Raw genomic sequence first — 20,006 nt, 5'->3', positions numbered from 1 at the left:
TTGCCACTCAAAGCTGCGTGTATTTCCGAATTTGCATATCAAGTTTAGAGTGTACCTTTACCGAAACACTGGAGGAGTATAGTATTAATCTGGCTAAATCAATTTGAAACCTATTGGGAAATTATATTGGGAAGTTACATTGTGTCGAAAATGTGACTCTGACTTTGCATATCAAGATGAATACAAGTTGTATCCTTACCAGCTGCCGCAACTTGTCATTAACGATGGTTAACTATACGTGGAAGAAGAAATCAAAAGGACACAGAGTTTGTATATACAATTTTTATTAATAAATAAATGCACAAAGAATTTTAAAAGCATTTCATTCTTAGGGTACTGAAATTTATATTATACAGGTAGGAAACAGTGTTTTCAGCTAAAAAACCGTACAATCGAGGATTGTGACCATAAATGCCGAGAAATTCAGTGTAAGCATATCCAGGAAATAAAAAAAGAATAATAGTGCTTGAAACCCACAGCTTTTTGTTGATACATATCGTACTCGCTTCCGATTTTGAATATAGATTTTTAACTTTACTCACAAAATTTTCAAATATTAGGTGTTTAGATAGCATACGATAGGTCAAAAGGATCGAAAAATTCAATCTTCTTCGCTGTTTGAAAGATGCACAGCCAATTTTCCGTCCTTATAATTACTGGGCTACTGTTAACAATTCTAAGGGTATTGTTAACACTTTCAATATGGTAGAGAAAATTAGAGAGTATGCAATATGATTTATATTTGGACATGCACGGATCCAAATTTAACACATTGATGATTTGATTTGTGTTCATGGTGCCAAGTATAATAGAACACTGCGATCTGAGAAGAAGTTATTAGAAGTTTATTATTATTATTATTCAATACAATACAATACAATACAAAATACAGTTCAAAATGGAATTACAATACACTTATTCCCCTTCGAAAGGCTGCATGACCAGTGATACAAGGGTGATATCCCCTTGTATCCCTGGCCATGGAGCCTTTTTTCGGATTATGAAGCTGCACCGGAACCAAAACGAGTCACGTAAGATCGCATCATCGTCACCTAGAAATATCGGACCATGATCATTTTTTTTACTCCCGGGGCCTTCCTGCTTGACTAACGGGCTCTAAGAAGTGATATTATGGAAAAAGCACCTGCATCTTAAAGAAGACATTCGCAATTAGGTAACATACAGGTGTGCTATACCGATTACAGGTGTGCTACAGTATTACGTAAGACCCAAGTTTGCGTAATAATGTCTTGTGGGACTAGTAGCTGCTAAAATACACCCCCTATCTGGCCATTTAAAACTAAAACCCCGTCACTACTAATATTACTCTATTCTTTCTATTCTCTTATTCTATTTGGTAGAATTGATAAAAATCTGTTAAATTTTGGTAAATTTTAGTATTTGGTAAACTATTAACTTTTTAATATTTGGTAATGTTCGAGGAGAATAATTTTTTCAATTGGTACGAAGTTAGCCAGTCAGCAAATTGAATTTGAATTTAAGGAGCATATCTGCCAAAAAAATTCCGGGGAGGATCTAAGGTTCAATTTTTTTTATATTTTTTTTTTTAATCTGGAAAGTATCACAAACTATCTAATTAGTACAAAGTATTTCTATGATTATATGTTTCTGGTCCTTTAGGGGGGGAGGGGGAGGGTAAGTTTGGTCCCTCTTCTTTATCGGCACCTTTTGGAATAATATCCACTACTTAACAAAGATGATTGCAGTTGAACTACTTTTGATCGAAAATAAATTGACGCTGAAAACAGCAATATTCTATTTCTTCAAAACAATCTTTCCGCCTTCTTGGCAATACTATCTTTTTGTGTCTTGTAGCTCTCAGAAAGCATCTACGGTATATTTTGTTTAAATATTGGTAGTTCCTGTGCCGTCGTTTGGGGGGCAAGGGGACAGTTGCTGCCCGCCCTTTAATTTTGAAAACAAAATATGTAATAGTCCATGGCCCTTGACTCTTCAGACGTGGACAACTCTTGCCCCCCAATCAAAATACTGGAGCTGCGCCACTGCGTAGTGCAACTTGAAAAAGTGAAGTTAATGTGCATCGATTTGGGCAGCCGCTTTTTAAATGATTGAAAATACTTAATTATAAAAGATTACTTACAAGAATAAAGACCTAATTATAAAAGTATATTGTTTAAGAAATTAATTACATTCCTTTTCATTTTTCCACCTAAGCTGTGATAACTTCATACTTACGTCTTTAATCTTGACAATAAAAAAATAAAAAAAGCTCAGAAAAGATGGTACGGCCGATAGAAACTAATTATAAACGAATCGTTTCCGATCTTAATTTGGAGCAGAGCCAATCAATTCTTGGAATCATTTACTAGGGTGAATGGCCTTCATATTAGCTTATAATTATGACACTTTTCGCTAATACTAAAACAAATTATAGATTATTATTGTTCTTAACTTTGTAATCAATTACATAAGACAAGATTGCTGACATGGAAGTAAAGAGCTATGTTGAAACTTGGAACAAAAATAAATTACCCTAGGTCTAGTTTAGACGTATTGGGAATGAATTCCTTCAAAAACGCGTGCAATTACCAAAAGGCCACATTTTTACCTTTCAATAAATTTGGGTAAATGTATGCAAGACTCCATAACTAACATTTGGAGAAGGTGAGCCCAATAGTTGATTTCTATTTGTATTCTTATTCCAAGTATACTAATCAATTCACCCACAAATGCTCCCCTCCCCTGCTGATGGTCACATATATAGCCCAAATAATATATTTTTCTATTTCATCGATTAATGCGTACCTAGTGCCCATGTATTAGACTGGTTGTCCTCCCAGTCTGGAATTTATCTCCGTGTGGGACTGAGAGTGAAATTTACCCAAAATACTATTTGAAATGACTTCAAAAACTGTATGACTTAAGCATAATAGCTTAATTACCAAAAAATCCTGAATAGTTCAAAGTAAGAATTGCATTGTTTTAATGTTATCTTTTTGTTTTTATAAATTTTTGTTCTATATATGGGCCCACTACTGTAATATTATTATATTATATTATATATATATATATATATATATATATATATATATATATATATATATATATATATATATATATATATATATATTATTATAGAGTGAACTGATTATTATTTTTGGAAAAAGCATTAAAATCTGCTTATTGTTTTCTTAAATGGAGAATTATGACTATACTTCTTATAATAATCATTGCTTTTTAGGAAATAACATAAATTTGTTGAATATTTTGTGTGTCCTGAATATGTTGAATAGTTACAATAACGATAAAGAATAACAGTCTTCTGTTTTTTTCGTCTTTGAAACAAAACAATACCAGGTTATATGTTTGGGAGAAGGTGAAAGTACTGTTACTTCCTATTGAGTTATATCTACTAATGATGAGACTAATCAAAGGGAAAAAAGGGACCATTTCTTCTAATCATGCATGAATTTACCAACTTTAATTTGTATATAAGATTCCTAAGATGTCAAATCCTTAGACAAATGGTGTATTATAATTTAGAGTATAATGCACTAAAGTCTATATTAAAGTCTATATATTCTAAAGTCTATATTAGACTTTAGAAAGCAAAGCTGGCCACCATGTGGCTGTTAGGCCACGGAATATGTTTTGCCTGCTGAATTTTGGTCATATTGTCACTCTAAGAAGGTAATTTTTTAGCAGCCAACTAGTTTATGCTTAGAAAGAAAACAAGAACAACTAATTTGGTTTGATTAACCGTCTATCAGTTTTTTAAGCCTAACGTCTCAATACGATCACCAAGGAAAAAGTTCATCTAGGACAAAATATGGAAGAAGGGAACCTTAAATACAGAAACAACCAATTTCTGGGTCTTGACTTTTGAATGGGAAGCACTTTTTTCTGTCAGACATTTGTTGCGTTTGGGAATCCTCCTAAGAAAAGTTTATTTAACATATCCTGCATATATGTCTACAAACAAAATGTGAGATGGCGTGCAATATGTCTTCAGAATCACAGAGGTTTCAGTTAAAGCTTTTTGAGATGTATAAATTTTGCCCTGTTCAGGCCAAAAACTGATATTTTGCGAACAAAAATAGCCGAAAAGACACATAGTTGAAGCATGTTCTCTCATGTTGCTAAAAAGAGCAACGAAATGCAAATTTATACTTAAATCAGTTATCTTGTGATATTCCCTGTATGATTTTTTGATGTGATCACCCACAGCTAAAAAATAAGACATCTGTGACTCTCCTTCACAAGACACATACGAAATTCAGTTTCGAATATGAAGGGTTCAAAAGAAAAGCTGATTACACAAAACCCGCAGAACAGGGCGCCCCTATCGCCCCTAGCGCCCCTAGCGCTCAAGTTGTTCAGTCATTGGCGCATTATTGAACTGTTTTTTTTGCTAGTTTCTTTCAGCTTAGTGTGAGACAATACAAAGATAAGTGACAGAATAGACGAAAAATATATAATTTTGGCTATATATTTGTATGTTAGGGGGTGGGGTTGGGGGTAAAGTATTTGGACAGCGTGAAGTTAGAAAACAGTTCTTACTTCATAATATGTAGAATAATTGTACCTAACACTTTAGGCATTGAAACCCATTATATTTTACCCCCACCCCCTAATGTGCACATATATAGCCCAAATTTGTTTCTAAGATATTATATTTTTATAGGATTCTATAAAAAGTATTATTTTATTAGGATTGAGTTTCTAAAGTATTATTTCATTAGGATTAAGTTCCAAAGAAACATATTTGAAGAATATTAGGCAGGGGCTGTATCATACAAGTACATGGCAAAAGATTGCAAATAAGTAAGAGACACAAATAAATGCTTCGGGTGGTAATTTAATTGTAACCGAGAGTGAATAAACAAGGTACTTAGTAAAGATTACGGAAAGATGATTTTAAGTTTTTTTATTCTTTTTTTCTTTATTTTAATTTTATCTTGACTCAACTCAGCAATACTTCTTGTATTATTATTTTGAAATTAAAAAGTCACAATAACATCAATGAAAACATCACTGCCACTGAACATTCGAATTTTCTGTCCAAAATACTTTGAACAAATTATACCTTTACTAGCAAAGAAGCTAATTGGGTGTTAAGCATAAAAATCAAGAAAACTATTGCCTATACTCTTTTGAAACAATTAAAAGATAGTCTTTCCTAGAACCAAAATTTGAAGTCGCCTTGTCCGCAAAGTCTTCAAAGAATAGAAGAAATAATTATTGTCAAGAGAAGCAGCATATCAGCCAGGTATTCATGTTGTTGGGAGTATTTCCATGCACAAAAACAGAACAATATTTGATTTTTGAGGTCCTTTCCTTTCCAAAGGATAGGAAGCATCACCAGTGCAGACAGCATAACATCTCTGCCCTTTATCTGTACTTCTGGGCACCCACCTTCTATGCTCCTTCTGTTTACTTATCTCCAGACCAGTTATCAAAGTCACAATTCTTAATCAGTTTCAATTCCAATTTCTCAATTCAAGTCTAAAATCCAACTCAATTCTAATAAAATAAAAAAGAGTCAAGCTCCTTCTGTGTACTTACCTCCAGCCCAGTTATTGAAGTCTCAATTCTAATTTTTGAACTAGATGCTTAGCTCCTTAGCGCTTTGTCAGCTCTATCTTCGTTTTTAATCAGTGTAGTGAACATGTCCAGTAAACATGTTTCTTTTGTATGAAACCGACTATTGAACTTTGTTCTTGAAGGTTTAGTTTATCTGTTATGCTTTTATTTCTATTGTCATCGTAGATGTGTTGTTTACTTTTCCTGATCTAAAAATAAGCTATGGGATTTCACACTGTTCAGTGAAAGCATATACGACATTTGTACCTGTGATCACGCTATCTGTGAATTGGCAATGGGGTGATGCACAACATTGGTCACTTTTATTAGATCTGTAAATATTCAGCGCTGAAATTTGCAAAGAATATATACGAACAGATGTAAAATTAATGTTTGTGGGGCAATTTTAAAAACGTGACTCCCTCATTTTTATTTTCAAATATCCTACCATGTAATTAGTGAAGTTCAGCCTTCTAGGGGGAGATGTGTCCCTAAAATTGCTCGCTGGATCTGCCCCTTAGAATACACATAATTAGTTGTGATCTTAGTCCTCGTTTGGTTAGTTGGTTTTGTGACATGGACTGGTTTTACAATTTTGTTCCTTGATTTTCCAGTAATTATAGAGTTGTCAGTGATTGTGTGATTGCTGATAAATGAAGGGAATGATTAGCTTTCATACAATATCAGTCTCTATCAGGTCGCCCTGGAAGCATCAGGAAATAGACACCAGATAGAGGTCTTAAAACACCAGGGACATCAAACAGGAACTACAAAGAGGTGAAATAGAGGACTGACAGGGACTGAATAAAACTAAGTTAGATCTATATTTCAAAATAAACCACAACGAACTTCAAAATAAAGGCGATATTTGCCTCCTGGATCCATATTAGGCCTGTCCATACCTGAGATGTATTAGATTTTTCTTTTAAGTTTCAAAATTCTGAATTTTTATGGTGATATTGCAGTATTGTCAGTGTTGCCATGTTCATCCGTGAAAGTGAGTGAACCAAACCAAATAGTTAAATTTGGTGGCGGCTATAACTAGAAACTGTTGGTTTTCATATAAAATTAAAATGTATTGTTTTTATTTAAATTTAATTTTGACTTCTTTTAAGACATTAACCGTTGTTTAAGTTTCATATTTTATTTTAGCTATGCTTGAAATCCTAGACTGTCTTGATTTTCCAGAAAGTATGGGCATCGCAACTTTAGGAAATCACTCAAGAAAAACCAAATTTTATTTTAAACATCCCTCGCTACTTTAAGCATGTTAGAACCAAATGCACGAACAGTGGAAGAATTTTCGTTTTTTCTTAAAATTTTTGAAATCTTATGCGCCAAGTAATAGAGCTTGGGTATTTGTTTGTACAAGCGCATTGGAGCAGATTTATTTCTTTCTTCATTTATTTATCCATAAACAGCCACTGAAAATTCTATATTTACTAATTTACTAAGTAAATATAGAAGTTACTTACTATTCTATGAATTCAGAAAAGGACAATCGATCAAGATGTATCAAGAACTATGTATTGAACTTACCAGTTGCAGAGTGTGCAATGCCACACGGTAGTACCTTTGTTCCTGAAAAGTCAAGTAGTCCACACAAAAGAAAAGATTAAACGAACAGTTATATTGATGTTTGATTTAGCAAATTTTGTGCACTAAATTTGTCATGAAATCATATTTAGTGATTTATAATGGCGCATCAGCTATTACGAAGGATGGGTAGTGGGTCATTGTACAGGCGGGGGGTCGGTGGGGGCAGACACGTAAAACCGTATTCAACGCCCAAATTCTCTAATACTCTCCACGATCATTCACATATATATAGAAAGAAATATTTAGGGGAAGGGGTAGGAGTTAATCTCTCCTCTTCCTCCCTTTAAACTGAGCCTAAATAAGGGGGCTCTGAGGCGATACCTCCCTTCATATTGCAAAAAATATTTCTGGCATTTATTTTAAACTTTGTCTAGCTAAACTAAATTTCTTCATACTTTAGAAAATTATACTCATTTGATGTGTAAGTGCACATCAATATTATAAAAGAAAAGAGGTGGGTCATTTTTTAAAGGGGGGATACCTGAAAGTGTTTATTTCAATGTCTAAGTATCATAACTGTCCTTGAACTTGCAGATGAATATAGAGTAAATTTTGAAGAAGAAGGGTGGCAAATTTTCTTATTGATTCTTGGGAACGTTTTTGGTCTATGCCTTTATTATCATTAATGGGGGAGGGTAATAATACCCCACAGATTGTGACAATCTTTTTCTATGGATTATAAAATATCACATTTACTTGCCTACCGGCACAGAGGTAGGAAGGGTGAGTATAGACATCTTAAGCCTCACCAGTAATATTTTGGGGAAGTGAAAGGGTGACAAGTGATACCGAGAGGTTGGTTTTTACAAATTTCAAACGGTAATTCGTCTCTTTTCCTGTTTAAATGCAATGTTTCAACGTACTTAAACATCTGTATGCAATGAGCTGTATCAAACACTTCGTGGTAACGAACTGTAGTAAGGAGCGAACCGGCTCAATAGTAAGCAAAACTCTAAAAAAAATAATTTTGATGCTAAGAGATACATCAAAAGAATTGGATTTTTATTCTGATTTTAAATATATAAGTTTAATCAAATTTAGTCTTTGTTATCAAAAGTTACGAGCCTGAGAAAATTTTCCTTATTTTGGAAAATAGGGGGAAACAACCCTTTATAGGTCATGGAATCTTAACAAAAATCCCAATATCGCATTCAACGTATCAGAGAACCCTATAAAGAAAATTCCAAGCTCCTATCTACAAAAATGTGGAATTTCGTATTTTTTGCCAGAAGACAGATCACATGTGCGTGTTTTTTTTTGTTTGTTTTTTTTTGTTTTTTTTCTTCTTCCTTTTCCCCAGGGGTCATCGTACCGACCAAATGGTCCTAGAATATCGCAAGAGGGCTCATTCTAACGGAAATGAAAAGCTATAGTGCCCTTTTTAAGTGACCAAAAACTGGAAGGCACCTAGGCCCCCTCCCACGTTAATTTTTTTCCCAAAGTGAACGGATCAAATCTTTAAGATAGCTATTTTATTCCGCATAGTCGAAAACCGTAAAACTATATCTTTAAGGATGACTTACTCCCCCACAGTCCCTGGGGGAGGGGCTGCAAGTTACAAACTTTGACCATTGTTTACATACAGTAATGGTTATTGGGAAGTGTACAGACGTTTTCAGGGGATTTTTTTGGTTTGGGGGGTGGGGCTGAGGGGAGGGGGATATGTGTGAGGGTCTTTCCTGGGAGAAATATGTCATTGGGGAAGAGAAATTCGATGAAAAGGGCGTAGGATTTTCTAGAATTACTATAAAAAAAAAAACAATGAAAAAATAAACATGAAAAAGTTTTTTCAATTGAAAGTAAGAAGTAACATTATAACTTAAAACGAACAGAGAAAATTGCGCATATGAGGGGCTCGAAAAATACTTTAGCATAAAAAGCAAGGTATTTAGGAGGAGGTAAATACCTCGCTAAAGTATTTGTAGTAATTTCAACTACTCATTCTACGGCCTTTCTGATTCAGGGATCATTCTTAAAGAATTGAGACAAAACTTAAGATTTAGTGTAAAAGTCGAGGTATTAACGAGGGGACAAACCCAAAATATACATAATAAAAATATAAGAATATAGAAGTTTGTTTCGTAATTTAATTCTTAAGTTACGTATATTTTTCACTAACAAAACGTTCGTTAAAAATTAAAAGTTCTAGTTACCTTTTCAAGTAACCGAAAAATTGGAGGGCAACTATGTCTCCTTCCCAACCTTGTATTTCTCGAAATTGTCTGATCAAAATTAAGAGAAAGCAATTTAGCCAAAAAAAAATTAATATGCATATTTCATATTAATAATTTATGCACGGAGAGCCAAAATCAAACATGCATTAATTCAAAATCGTTCAGAAATTAAATAAAAAAAACTAGTTTTTTTAAACTGAAAGTAAGGAGCGACATTGAAACTTTAAACAAACAGAAATTACTCCATTTACAAAATGAGTCGTTTCCTCCGCAATCCCTCACTCTTTACTCTAAAGTTTGACTCTTTGCCACAATTCTACTTTTTAAAACAATTGAAAATTTAGCGTAAAGAGCGAGGGATTACGGAGGGGACAACTCATTTCATATACGGAGTAATTTCTGTTCGTTTTAAGTTTCGATGTCGCTCCATACTTTCAGTTAAAAAAAACCTTTTTTTTATTTAGTTTAAACATTAGAGAAGCCTATTGTAAAGGTTGCGCTGGCTTTAGCCGAGTATAAGATGAAAGGAGATGCAGAATCTCAATCCATATGAGCAACAATCCGTCTTCTCGCCCAACCAATAGCTTGCAGTGAAAACACCATTAAGGTCTTATTCAACAAAACTGCTGTTTATTGACAATGTTGACTAAATATTCCAATTTTGTCCAAATTTTTAGTTACAATCCAACATTTTCATTCTTAAGCAATGGGATGTTACTAATCAACTTAAAACCTTTGATTTATAATGTTTATCAGTAGAAAATCGGGGCTTTGGGGCTGGTACCCCGATCATATTTTGGTTAGGCCTGGACGTGATTTGGTAAACAACCAGAAATTGAATATTTTTTTTTCAAAACTAAGGACTAACATTAAAACTTGATAAGAGCAGAAATTACTTCGGATATGAGGGGGGCTGTCCCTCCTCAACCACTCGCTCTTTATATTAAAGTTTTTCTCCCAATTCTTTGAGAATGAGTGCAAAAACATGAGGGTAGTTGAATTGGAACAAAAAGGTTTTTTAAATCACTAAAAAATGTTATCGTAACGAGCAAGAGTGTAGAGAGGGGACGCATCCCTCAAATAGGAACTAGTTTTTTCGTTATAAGACATCTTTTGTCACTTTTACAAATTGAAAAATATAAAAAATTTCTATAAAGACCTACATGTTTTTCAAATTGTCGTCTAAGAGTTAATGGAACTTTAATTTGACTAAATCGGCACATTTTTATTATTTGTTTTAGTAAATCTCTTTTTAAATACAAATATCCCAACTATGTGAAAATATAAATTTTCAATCTGACGCCTTATCTTTACCCAATAGACACAATAAGATATGTTTTTTTGGAAGTGACTTTAAACTACTATCACTACTAATACTCATTACAGCAAAAAATTATCTGTGGTCAAAAAAATAATGCGAATCCATGTCAGTTTTTCAGCTGTAAGGCTCTCAAGGTTAAACACTTTCTCTCAGGAGAGAAAACCTAGCTATCGGCAGGTCTAAACCTCAATCCCCCGAATTCTCAGTTGCAGTTTTATCCACTGCACTACCACATACATTTCTTATACCAAAAAAAAACAAAAAAAAACTATGGGATGATTACTGCGAGTCACTCTGCTTTTAACCCAATTTAAGACCACTGTGGGGTGTCACGTTACGTTGTTCCGAGGGGAGACTTTGGCTCATCATCTTGAATCTCAAAATCCCAATTTACGAACAATACTTTGAAGGACCAATAAACACCTTTCAATATCATCCTTTAGAGAATCAGTGACCGAAATCCCATTTCTGAGTGAATCTATACCCCAAAAGCTCCGAAAACTGGTGCGCATGATCATCGTTATTGGACATTTACGATCCCAGACTCTCCTAAAGTACGACCAGCAAATTACAATATAATGCGCATCTTCATTTGTTGGCATTTACTATTAGTATTTCAATATACTTTTAACATTTAACCTTTTCCCCGTTCTCGAAATAGAATCCACCTTGTATTCCTGATTGAAGTCTAACCTTAATACCCACTTCGCTCTTGCTCATCTCCTAGGACAACCTTCAATTTTCTTCCTTAGTTTCGTTGAAATTCGTTCGTGCAGAAAAAGGTTAACATTTGAACTTTCATTGGTATTGTGGTTAATTTTAAACTTCGTAAACCACAGAAAATCTAACAGCCTGTGGTTCACTTCCTTATTTTAGTTAGTTTTAAGGAATGAGAAAAAGAAATACGAAGAGATGAAACAGTTCGTGGTATTTGGCCTTTATATCGTTTCTTTGTAGAACTTGTCTCGTTTTAAAAATAAGTTGAAATTTTTCTTTGGAATTTTACACATAGATAAACAAAAAGTTTCGTCTCGACGCACGGATTTTCTAAAGAATCAAGCTTTTATCTGTCTCTGGCCAGAGAGATTGACTAAAAATTTGTCAGTTTTCTGTGTGATCCATTAGAGGTGTTTTGAATTTCTTATCAGATATGTCAAAAAAAGCCAAGGTAATATTTTTTTCCAGTTATGATAGTTTATTGCAATAATTTTATTAGATGTTTCGCTTTGTTTTTCTATCTATTCTTTTGTGTGTTCCTTTTTTGTTATTCTTTAGGACAAAATAACAAAACCGAAAGCTAAATAAATTATTTTTCTTTGCACCATAATAATTAGATATATTTTTTTCAAAATCGCCTTGAAAAGTATGTGCTAATCCATATTTTTCACCTAAATACCTCTATGGTCCTGGGTGAATAATTTGGGGAACAATCAAGATGTTAATTTTACATGAACTGGGAAACCATTTAAGGGAAGATCCAGGGTTGCCCCATCCCTGCTTTTCAAAGGCTAAATGTAAAATAAAGCAATAGAAATTATAGTAAATTCAGGCAAATAATATGTCGGAGAGGGGTCTCCCCCATTTTTGATACGGTCCTATTTTGAGATAGATTTTTTGACAGTTTTAGTTGGGGCACTGCTATTAAATATGTGTCTTTAAATCAACACATTGAAAGGCCAAAAATCGAACTTTCGAACTTTCGAACGCGCTGCTAATAAACTTTTAGGCCTATCTTTACACTAGCACACTGTAGGCCCAAAAAAATCGAACTTTTGAACTTTCGAGTGCACTTCTAATAAATATGTGTCTTTAAATTAGATAAATCACATATATTGAAATCAGCATAAAAAGCAAAATCTTTCGATGCACAGTTTTTATCAAGTCTATGTTTTTTACAGGGGGGGGGGTTAAGGGGGGAGGATCTTCCGCCTTATTGCCGCCATTAAATTAGATAAATTACATATATTTGAAATCAGCATTAAAAGCAAAATCTTTCGATACACAGTTTTATCAAGTCTATGTTTTTTCCAGGTAGGGGTTAAGGGGGGAGGATCTTCCACCTTGTTGCCACCATTAAATTAGATAAATTACACATATTTGAAATCAGTATTAAAAGCAAAATATTTGGATGCAGAGATGTTGTTATGACAAAGACCACACTGCCTTTCCATAATACAAATACGGAAAAGAGAATAATGAGGACTTTTTTCCCAAGACAGTGAACGAACAGCACCTATTTGAATATTTCGGCCCTATATCTAAGGGCCGTCTTCGGCAAAGAAAATAATAAATAATAACATACTTACAATAAAAGTTTTTGGTTAAAAATCAATTTTTTAAAATAGCCTTGGCATCATTACTTCTTAACAAAAAGTTCAGCCAAGCCTGTTTGATAAAAGCTAACATTTTACAAGCTAATAATGTTCATTCATTTCACTTACTGTATTTATTAAAAATTGAAATAAATTCTTATTGCGACATTTCACGAAACAATTCGAATTAGCAATGACCTAGGAATCAAACAAACTGTCGGTGAGGCAATCGAAATCAAACGAAACTTAATAATAATACATCCCTAAATAGAGACTTAGGTGAATACACACTCAACCCTATGTACACAAAATTAATTATAGAAAATAATCTAATTCAAAATAAAACAAACATAGGAACGAATAAAAACAAGTCCAATCCCAAAAGAACTACAAGATTAGCTGCAGAGAAGGCAAATATCGCAATAAGAAATTATTCCAGTTTTTAATAAATACAATTAGTGAAATGAATGAACATTATTAGCTTGTAAAGTGTTAGCTTTTATCAAACAGTCTTGACTGAACTTTTCGTTAAGAAGTAATGATGCCAAGGCTATTTTAAAAAATGGATTTTTAACCGAGAACTTTTATTGTAAGTGTGTTATTATTTATTATTTTCTTTGCTGAAGACGGCCCTTAGATATAGGGCCGAAATATTCAAATAGGTGTTGTTCGTTCACTGTCTTCGGAAAAAGGTCCTCATTATTCTCTCTTCTGTATTTGTAGAGATGTTATCAAGTCTATGTTTTTTCCAGTGGGAGTGGGGGTTAAGGGGGAGGATCTTACGCCTTATTCCCGCCATCAATTTAAATAAAATTACATATATTTGAAATCAGCATTAAACAAAAAGTATTTCGGTGCACAGTTGTTATCAAGTCTATGTTTTTTCCAGTGGGGGGAGGGGAGTAAGGGGGAGAATATTATGCCCAATTCTCACCATTAAGTGAAATGAATTATACATTTGTGAAATAAGCATAAAAAGGAAAAAATTTCGATGCACAATTTTTATCAAGTCTATGTTTTTTTTCAGATTTTCTTTGTTTTGACGAAGGGTTTTCTTACCAGACGAAGGTGTTCTGGTGTCAATTAATGGTTAGTACACATTCCTAGAATTTGGAAAATATCATTTCTGGGTGTTTTCAATAAAAATGGCTTTTTATGGTATTTTCATTGAAAAAAAAAGCTTCCCCCTTCCCCTCAAATTTTAAATATATTTATTTTGCCCCTCCTCCTGTGTTTTTGTGAATTAACGCCTCTACACGTGTTACCCTGATAAATTTGGGTTTGGTTATATTTTCGCTACTTTTAGGGATTTTTAAGTTTTGCCAGCTTTAAATAAATTATCAAAGACTAATCATAAATGATTGGAACATATTCAGCAACGCTTAAAGCACCAAGGTTGTAGAAAAAACATCTTTTGTCTTCTGGGTCCACATTAGGTCTGTTCATACCTAAAAACTGCCTTTATTTTTTACATTTCCTATTGTTTACTTCAAACCTACGAAGTTATGGGGGCAATACCAAATTTCACCGATGTTATCACTCTGAGACGTAAAAGCGAGTAAGCACGACTAATTGGTTAAATTGAAAGCGCATTTCTTCCAAAAACAAATCAGCAATCAACTATCCCTTGATTCTTAAAGACAAATACACCTTCAAGGAAAAGCTACACCTCCTGAGTTTTTACCCAAATTTCCTTTTTTCAAACAATTCGTGGTAACGAACTGTAGGTAAGGATTAATGTGGCTCAATAATAACCGAAACTCTAAGAAGCAGAATCTCGATAATACTATGTGACATTAAAAGGATCGAACTTTGATAACTGCTCAAAATATGCAAATTTTATCAAATTTAATGTTACCCATCAAAAGTTACGAGCCTGCGGAAATTTGCCCAATTTTCGATAAAAGGAGACACCCCCCCCCCAAAAAAAAAAAACCATCAAGTGATCTTAATAAAAATCACACCATCAGATTCAGTATACCACAGAACTTCAGTGTAGAGGTTTCAAGCTCCAATATACAAAAATCTGGAATTTGCTTTTTTCTTTGCCTGAAGAAAAATCACGGATACGTGTTTATTAATATTTTTTCTCAGGGCTGATCTTATCGAACAAGTGATCGTAAAAGATAGGAAGAGAGATCATTTGATCAGAAATCGAAAGTTCTATTACCCTTTTTAAGTGAACACAAATATTAGACGGCAGATAGCCCCCTTCCCCAACACTTTCATCCTAGTCCCCTAGTCTCGCTCAAGCTCATTTTTCCTTTAAGTTGACCGATCAAAATTTTTTAGATAGCCGTTTTTTCTGCATAGTTGAAAAATCTAATAGCTGTGTCTTTGAGGATGATTTGATACCACAAATTCCCTCAGAGATGGGCTGCAGGCTGTGAGCTTTGCCCACTGTTTACATATATATTGGGTTATTGGTAAGTATAAAGACGTTTTTCGGGGAGATTTTTGGAGTGGAAGGGAGGAAGGTTAGGTGTGAAGATTATAACTACTAACAACCCACCGCAGCACCAAGTCGCCTGAGGCCAACACTGCCCCGTGCGCTGATCCTCTAACCCAATTATTCAAAGCTTTCTTGTATATTCCAGTTATTCAAAGCTTTCCTCTTTACACCCTCCCAGGAAGTTATTATTTCTCTGAAATCTTTCTATACGACATTCTGCCACCGCAACCGCGGACAACCTGCTTTCCGTTTATCCCTAGACGGTTTGTTGAAGAGGAAAATCTTTGGAAATCTGCCATCCTTCATCCAAAGAACGTGCCCTAGCCATCTCAACCCTTCTTTCATTATAGCCCTGGAATGCAGGATTAAACCAAACTTCTTGTAGAGTCTACTGTTTGAAATGTGGTACGGTCAGCTGGGTACCTAAAACAAGCCGTAGACATTATCTCTGGAAAACATCTAGCAAATCTTTCATCCGTTTCTGGGAGTGCCAATGCTTCAGAGCTATATTTGACCACTGTCATAGCTGTAGCATCCCATATTTTAATCTTTGTTTGTAGACTAAATTCCTAATCTACTAAACTTTTTTCAACCGTGAATAAAAACCTGAGCCTCGGCAATTGTACTTCTAATATCTTTAGTGCTCCCACCGTCTTTACTAATAATACTACCAAGGTGATACTACCAATCTTTTCGTTACCCAATACTACCTTTTCATCTTCACTTATTACTAGCCTTAGTGACTTAGTCTTATTGAATGGGTAAAATTATGTAAATATATTACTACTACTAACAACTCACCGTAGCAACAAGCCACCTTAGTCCAACACAGAAACGCAAGCTCATCCTCTATATCAACCTGTTCAAAGCCTACCTCATCACATCCTCCCAAGAAGTTCCCATTCCTTTAAATCTTTCTTTACAACATCCTCTCACCTCTAAAGCGGTAAACCTTTTCCCGTTTAGCCCTAGACGGTTGGCCGAAAAGCACAATCTTTGGCAATCTGTCATCCTTCATCTGCAGAATGCGTCCTAGCCATCTTAATCTTTCTCTCATTATAACCCTATAAAGGGGATTGAACCCCACTCTTCGCACAGCCTACTGTTAGTAAGGCACCAAAGGCCGCATCCAGGGGGTGTTAGGGGTTTGAACCGTCCCCCTCGCCCACAAAGTGTGTCCAACTCGTAAAAATTTAAAGAACATGAAAATAAACAATTTTTTATACAGTTTTTAAGCTTTATTTCATCCCCCCCCAAAAAAACCTTTTTGAAAGCCCCTCTCTTGTGGCACCAAGGGTGAAACTTGCACAACCAAATTTCCTTCATCATTTGTAACCACAGAAGTGAAATCACAGAAAATACCAGTTTTCGGGTATAAGTACGCCTAAGAATCGTTCAGGTGCCAAAATATGTTTTCATTTCATGTGCTTGGTACATTAAGATATAGATTTGTGTAAGTTTCCTCTTAATGCAGTTTTCAGCTTCGCTGTCCCAGATACGCTAACTCAAAAGAACGCCAGGTTCATTTACAACTTTATTTTTTTTTTTTAAACTCAAGTACAATATTTTTTTTCTTTTTTTTCTGTTCTTAGCTTCCGTTACTACTAGAGTAACTAGACTGTCATTAAGCTATAAAAATGGTATCTATCAACTGTTGCTTTATGCAGTCAGTTGTTCAATAACAATCTAAATTTACAAGATCTTTATCTAGAAACGCTTTTCTATCTAGAAACAATTTGATAGTGTCAAATAAGGAGTAGCTCACTTACAAAATAAGTGTACGAGAGGTGGCGAGTGTCATGTGTGATTGAAGCCTTGCGTGGCTTTAAGTGTGGTGTGTGTTCCGTAAAGAGGCGTTGCTTCAATCGCATGTCTTGCGTGATCCAACAACAGATACATGAATATGTAAAGCATATGGCAGAAAGTGGGTAGCCCCTCGGTGTACTCTGTAATCTCTTGACCGATACTTTTGATCAGTAAAATTAAACGTTTAAATTATTCTCTTAATTGTAATGTTGTCAAGGATCCAGTACATATTTGTTTCAGTTAAACAAATAATAAGTTTCCTTATTGACGATAAAAAATAAATTAGAATTAAGAGGACCTGAAACCTGCCCGAATAATATGGAAGCTAATATTCTCCTCTATCCTTGCTGAAATTAAAAATATATGGACATGACAGGGAGGGGGATGGACCGCTTGCCTGGGTAGGGAATTTAAAGTGCCGAAACCCTATAGGCAAGCGTTTATTCTCCTGATGAGCCCTTGTGTTGGGTGGTTGCCTCTGAATTATTTGTCCTTTTTTTACTGTTTTTAATATCTGGCAAATGAGACTTGTGTTTACTTACGACACGACTGCCTGTCCATGGATTATTCTTTATGGTTGATTGTGTATGGCTATGCTGTTTGACCTATGTGATTGCATGGATGAGGAGGGTTAAGGCCTAATTCAAGTACTGATTTATATTAATTACAAATGAAGGAAAACAGTCTTTCTTTTTCTCCTTCTGTATTCCTTTTTTAATGTGTTTTTGCTGTTGCATTGGTGATCTCTTTTTTCATTATATATATATATATATATATATATATATATATATATATATATATATATATATATATATATATATATATATATGTATATATTCAAACTATATTCCTGTGGCTTTTTTTTTGTGTATTTAGTCTCTCCCCGAACATCAGGCCCCCTTGAAATAATTTCATGGGAAATTGCCTGCTAAATGACATGATGGACATAATGATTTGACTTCCTCAGTAAAGGAGCTTGGACAATATACTTTTTGTAATCATTTCTGTATTTTTCGTGTTTTAATACGGCACCTAAGCTAAACGTGTTTTTGGTGATTTAACTACTCGTAACATGGATAGACAGCTGTGTCTTAAGATAATTAAATAAAAAACAAGTTTTTTTTTAACTGAAAGTAAGGAGTGACATTAAAACTTAAAACGAACAGAAATTACTCTGTATATAAAAGGGGTTTTTCCCTCCTCAACGCCCCACTCTTTACGCTAAAGTTTTCTTTCTCTAAATACTCTTTCCCTCAAATCTACTTTTTAAAACAGTAAAAATACTTTAGCGTATAATAGTGGGGCGTTGAGGAGGGAAAAGCCGTTTTTTATTGAATTGACTACCTGCTTTCTTTAGGGTTGAATACGTCATCATCCAGCATTACTGTCTCTGAAACTGGAGAGCACATTATATGGTATTTTGACAATTTAAAATTGATTGGCTATCTTGGAATTTTCACTCGATGGCTTTCTGGGTCAAAGTTGTGGTTTAACAGTACAAAACGTCAAAAACTGTCCTTTTTCTCTAGCAAAATCTTTTTGCTACTTTTGAAGGGTACTAGAACAATTTTCGTTCGAATATGCCTTTGTCCGGTTTTATAAAACCATTGGTTCGTTACGATCACCTCTGGGAAGAGAAAAAAACATGCATCTGCAATCTCTTTTCTTAGGAAAACTCAAAACCCACATTTTTGCAGATAGGAGCTTGAAAAGTTTGGAATAGGGCTCTCTTATATGTTGAATTTAATGGTATAATTTTTATTAGCTCATTAATTGGTGTGTTTTTTTTCACCCCTTCATTTGACGTTTTCTCAGGCTCGTAATTCCTGGTGGGTAGACTCAAACTTCAAACATTAAAGCGCAACAGTGCTGCCTAAGAAAGGAGTAATGTGGAAACAGTGTATTATTTTTTTATTTTGTTTTTCTTGGGGTTTTAGACCAGGGCAGAAACTTAAAAAAGGGTTCATTTGATTGAATATCAAAAAGGCTACTGCCCTTTTTAATAGTCGAAAGTGATTAGAGCGCAGCTAACGCACCTCCCCCGTCCACTATTGGCCCAGAAACATCCAATCAAAAATTTGAGAAAGCCATTTTTTTCAACGTAGTTGAAAGGTCCAGAAATTATGTCTTTGAGTATAACAACCCTCCAACAGCCCTCATGGAAAGGGTTGTAAGTTTTACCCTCGAAGCATACAAGGCTTATATAGAAAGGGCGATCGTATAAACTTCGGAGAGGCTAATTGGATTGGTAATCAGAGTTCCAGTGCCCTTTTTAAGATTCAGAGTGATCGGAGGGTGGATATCCCCCCTAATATTTCTTACGACATGCTCCTACTCTCTTACTGGAACCGTGCACGACTCGCTTTCTGTTTAGCCCTAGACGGTTGGCTGAAAAGGAAAATTTCTAGCAATCTGTCGTTATTCATCTGCAGAACGTGCCCTAGCCATCTGAAAATTTCTTTCATTATAGCCCGAAACGCAGGATTGAACCGTACTTTTCGTAGAGTCTACTGCTTGGTTTACGTTCAGTCAGCGGGGTACCTAGAACAACCCGTAGGCTCTCTGGAAAACATGTAACAAATCCTTCATCCACTTTTCGGAGCGCCCATGCTTCAGAAACATGTTTGACCATAGTCATAACTGTAGCATCCAATATTCGAATCTTGGTTTGCAGGGTTATCTTCCTATTCTTCTAAACTTTTTTCAACTGTGAAACAAAAACCTGAGCCTCGGCAATTGTACTTTTAATATCTTCACTACTTCCACTGTTGTTATTA

The 20,006-nt window shown here is 34.6% G+C and overlaps 1 protein-coding gene across 4 annotated transcripts in view; it reads left to right on the top strand.

Annotated features, from left to right (window-relative positions):
- Window positions 1–20,006, top strand: part of LOC136029997 (solute carrier family 2, facilitated glucose transporter member 1-like) — a 109,540-nt gene that overhangs the window by 18,525 nt on the left and 71,009 nt on the right. The window contains exon 1 of one of the 4 annotated variants that reach the window (XM_065708597.1): window positions 11,687–11,827. The exons of 2 other annotated variants lie outside the window; for them this stretch is intronic. In XM_065708597.1, coding sequence (XP_065564669.1) covers window positions 11,810–11,827 — 18 coding nt within the window. In that variant the 5' untranslated portion in view covers window positions 11,687–11,809. Of the gene's footprint in view, window positions 1–11,686; window positions 11,828–14,042; window positions 14,061–20,006 lie in introns of those variants that run through there. One more of the 4 variants, XM_065708600.1, reaches the window with a different exon arrangement.

The sequence above is a fragment of the Artemia franciscana genome, chromosome 8 (genome assembly GCF_032884065.1).
Source record: "Artemia franciscana chromosome 8, ASM3288406v1, whole genome shotgun sequence".
Classification (NCBI taxonomy): Eukaryota; Metazoa; Arthropoda; class Branchiopoda; order Anostraca; family Artemiidae; genus Artemia; species Artemia franciscana.
Note: the sequence above shows the minus strand (reverse complement) of the source record. Positions and strands in the feature narration are given on the sequence as shown.